The following is a 4,494-nucleotide window of genomic DNA, read 5'->3' on the forward strand; positions in this document are numbered from 1 at the left end:
AACAAAATGGAAACAGGGAGGCATCTTTTGAAGCAGGCCGCATTTAAATACTATGTCAAGAGTTAGGAGACAACCAAATTTAAACAAAGTTGAGGTCTATACTTATTAAAATAATACGGCTCTTTTCTTTGTTCTAATTAAAAATAAATAAATAAAAGAAAAAACAAATCATTCCTTGACTTTGTCCCAAACGTGATCCAACAAAATTTTTTATATATAAGATTTTTTTTTTTTTTTAAAAAACATTTTTCTTACTTTCTATTTTTATTTTTATTTTTTGTGAAAGGCAACACCCAAACAAAACCTAACGGGGCTGCTTTTATTTCACGATATTGACCGGCGCAATCTCATGCATGACATCTTGTGATAGAGAATGGTATTGAATGGCATCTTTCTTCATCGCCATTTCCTTTGCAAAACATATCTTCGTTTCAATAAATCCCAACGCCCATTTTGTGATATTAATTAATACAAATTTGTACATTTTGTTGGATGTGTCGTTTTAAGGAATTGAGACCGATCACGGGGCCCAATCAAATTGGTTGAATTTTCATTACACTAGTGAGAGTTTGGCATCCGAAGGAGGCCTAAAGTCCACCAAGGCCGAAAAGAGAACGCGTCAATACAAGCAAACAAACCATTCAAACATTATACACCACGCGGTATACTTTGACGGCCTCCTCCGTCTTCCATTCCCCCATCCTCTGCTTCTCCTTTTTCATCTTCTTCCATTTTTTTTTTCAGTCCCCATCTGGGGTGGAATCCGAGATAGAATTGGAGGTGAGGTTGATGGGAGTGCACCTCGGTGAAGCCACTGGGACTTTGATCTTCTCTTCATTTCTTTGTCTCATGGGCGTCTCTCTCTGTCGCTTCCAATGAGAATTCTAGTCTTGTTGTGGCTCTTCTTCTTGCCCTTGTGCTCAGTCTTGTTTGGGATCGATATCGCTTTGGTGTCCGGTGAATGTCTTGGTGGTTCGAGGCTGTGTCTGGAGGATGAGAAACTGTTGTTGCTGCAAATGAAGAACAGCCTCACATTCAAACCTAATGTGTCGGTGAAACTAGTGACGTGGAATGAAAGCGTGGGTTGCTGTTCTTGGGGAGGTGTAACCTGGGACTCCAATGGTCATGTTGTCGGTCTTGATCTGAGTAGCGAATTGATTTCTGGGGGGTTCAATAGTTCCAGTAGTCTTTTCAGTCTACAACATCTCCAGAGCTTGAATTTGGCCAACAACAGCTTCAATTCTTCTCAAATTCCATCTGGATTCGATAAGCTTGGTAATTTGACTTACCTGAATTTGTCGGATGGTGGCTTTTCTGGGCAGATTCCGATTGAGATTTCCCACTTGACAAGGTTGGCTACTATCGATCTGTCTAGCATTTATTACCTCACTGGTATCCCTAAGCTGAAACTTGAGAACCCAAACCTGAGAATGTTGGTTCAGAACCTCAAGGAGCTAAGAGAACTCCATCTTAACGGTGTAAACATATCGGCCCAGGGAAAGGAGTGGTGCCAGGCCTTATCATCTTCAGTGCCGAATCTCCAAGTGCTGAGCTTGTCCAGCTGTTATCTTTCAGGCCCTATCCATTCTTCCTTGGAGAAGCTTCAGTCTATCTCAAGGATTCGTCTGGATGACAACAATTTCACTGCACCAGTTCCAGAATTCCTAGGAAACTTCTCAAATTTGACACAATTGAAGCTTAGTTCTTGTGGATTAAAGGGAACATTTCCAGAAAAGATCTTTCAGGTACCAACCCTTCAGATTCTTGATTTGTCAAACAACAAGTTGCTCCTGGGTTCTTTGCCGGAATTCCCTCAGAATGGATCTCTAGAAACCTTGGTGCTCCCGGATACAAAATTTTCAGGGAAAGTACCAAACTCCATAGGCAATCTCAAGAGGTTGACTAGGATAGAGCTTGCACGTTGCAATTTCAGTGGGCCAATCCCAAACTCCACAGCCAACCTTGCTCGATTAGTTTACTTGGACTTGTCTGAAAACAAGTTTTCCGGTCCAATCCCACCTTTTAGTTTGTCCAAGAACCTGACCCGAATAAACCTTTCTCATAATTATTTAACAGGTCCGATTCCTTCCTCTCACTTGGATGGCCTTGTGAATCTAGTGACTCTTGACTTGAGTAAAAATTCACTGAATGGAAATCTCCCCATGCCCCTGTTTTTCCTCCCATCACTGCAGAAGATACAACTGAGCAACAACCAATTTTCTGGTCCCTTGTGTAAATTTTCGGCTGTGCCTTCTGTATTGGACACCCTTGATTTGAGTAGCAACAATCTGGAAGGGCAAATACCTGTATCCATCTTTGATCTCCAGTGTCTTAACATCCTTGATCTTTCTTCCAACAAATTCAATGGCACTGTTTTACTAAGCAGCTTTCAGAAACTTGGAAATCTTACCACTCTTAGTCTGTCATACAACAACTTGTCCATCAATTCAAGTGTTGGTAATCCCACTTTGCCCCTGCTGTTGAATCTTACCACATTAAAATTGGCTTCTTGCAAGCTCAGAACATTACCTGATCTTAGCACCCAGTCAAGATTGACACATTTAGACCTTTCCGATAACCAAATTCCCGGGAGCATACCTAATTGGATTTGGAAGATTGGTAATGGATCTCTTATGCATTTGAATCTCTCTCATAATTTACTGGAGGATGTGCAAGAACCTGTATCCAATCTTTCTCATGTGTCTATCCTTGACCTGCATTCTAACCAGCTCCATGGGCTAATCCCCACCCCACCCCGATTCTCCAGCTATGTGGATTACTCAAACAACAGTTTCAACTCTTCCATCCCCTATGATATTGGTACTTACATGTCCTTCACTATTTTCTTCTCTCTTTCGAAGAATAACATCACTGGAATTATTCCTACATCCATCTGCAGTGCAAGTTACCTGAATGTTCTTGACTTTTCTGACAATGCTTTGAGCGGTGAAATACCTTTGTGTTTAATTGAGAATAAGGTTCTTGTCGTGCTGAATCTACGGAGAAACAAGTTTAGTGGCATTATATCTGGGGAATTTCCAGTCAACTGTCTTTTACAGACTCTTGATCTCAACGGGAATCGTTTAAGAGGAAAAATACCAAAATCTCTGGCCAATTGCAAAGACTTAGAGGTTTTAAACCTTGGGAACAATCAGATGAATGATGTCTTTCCTTGCTCATTGAAGAACACAAGCAATTTGCGCGTCCTTGTTCTGCGAGCCAACAAATTCCATGGCCCCATTGGATGTCCAAAGAGCAATTCCACCTGGGCAATGCTTCAAATTGTTGATCTAGCTCACAACAAATTCAGGGGTAGGTTGCCAGAAAAATGCTTCTCAACATGGACAGCAATGATGGCAAGTGAAGATGAAGTTCAATCCAAGCTCAAGCACCTGAATTTCGAGGTACTACAACTCAGTCACTTGTACTATCAGGATGCTGTAACAGTTACCAGCAAAGGTCTAGAAATGGAGCTTGTGAAGGTCCTGACTATCTTTACGTCCATTGACTTCTCACACAACAATTTTGAAGGGGATATACCAGAAGTGTTAGGGAACTTCACGTCACTGTATGTTCTCAACTTATCACAGAATGGTTTCACCGGCCAAATCCCATCATCATTAGGACTGCTGCGACAGCTTGAGTCCTTAGACCTCTCACAAAACAACCTGAGTGGGAAGATCCCTGTAGAGCTCGTCAGCCTAACTTTCCTTTCAGTCTTGAACCTCTCCTTCAATCAACTGGAGGGGAGCATCCCAACAGGTTATCAATTTTCAACATTTTCAGCTGCTTCTTTTGAAGGGAACAAAGGATTGTGTGGGCAGCCTCTGAATATAAGTTGCCTAAGCCCAGATGCGTCGCCTCCGTCTCAGGACACAACATTTGAAGACAAGGAGGAATTTGATTGGGAGTTCATAATCACAGGATTGGGATTTGGTGTAGGAGCAGGAATGATTGTTGCTCCACTGGCCTTTTGGAAGAAAGGGAGGAAGTGGTTAACAAGCACGTCGACAGATTTCTTTTGGTCATTCTTCCAGCTGTGGGATTGATTTACACAAACTACAATGATGGGAGGGTTGAGGCAGAGGAAACTATTGGAATAGAGCTGACAGGCATCACAAGGGATGATGATTCTGATGATGACTCTAATGAGGATAAAGATCAAACATTTCGTGGGCGATTTTGTGTGTTCTGTTCAAAGCTTGACATTGGTATGAAGAAGGCAATACATGACCCTAAATGCACTTGCCACGATTCACCGCCTATTTCATCTTCATCCTCCTTGTCATCATCATATTCTTCATAGGCATAGAGAATCAAGAAAATTTGGAATTTTGAGCTCTTATTTTCTCTATTTCCATTTTTTTTTCTTTTGTGTATATATACAAAGTCCATCAAACCCAGAGAAGGGATGATGAGAACAAACACCTTTCATATATTTTGTAATATTTTGATTCAAGAACAATCTGCATGAACAGTGGAATATTCAAACAA

At 41.3% G+C, this 4,494-nt stretch overlaps 1 protein-coding gene across 1 annotated transcript; it reads left to right on the forward strand.

The window, feature by feature from the left end:
* The first annotated feature begins 605 nt into the window (after positions 1-605).
* Positions 606-4,494, forward strand: LOC117921292 (receptor-like protein 7). The gene has a single exon (XM_034839150.1). The coding sequence runs from the start codon at positions 876-878 to the stop codon at positions 4,047-4,049; it is 3,174 nt and encodes a 1,057-aa protein (XP_034695041.1). The 5' UTR covers positions 606-875; the 3' UTR covers positions 4,050-4,494.

The sequence above is a fragment of the Vitis riparia genome, chromosome 8 (assembly GCF_004353265.1).
Source record: "Vitis riparia cultivar Riparia Gloire de Montpellier isolate 1030 chromosome 8, EGFV_Vit.rip_1.0, whole genome shotgun sequence".
Classification (NCBI taxonomy): Eukaryota; Viridiplantae; Streptophyta; class Magnoliopsida; order Vitales; family Vitaceae; genus Vitis; species Vitis riparia.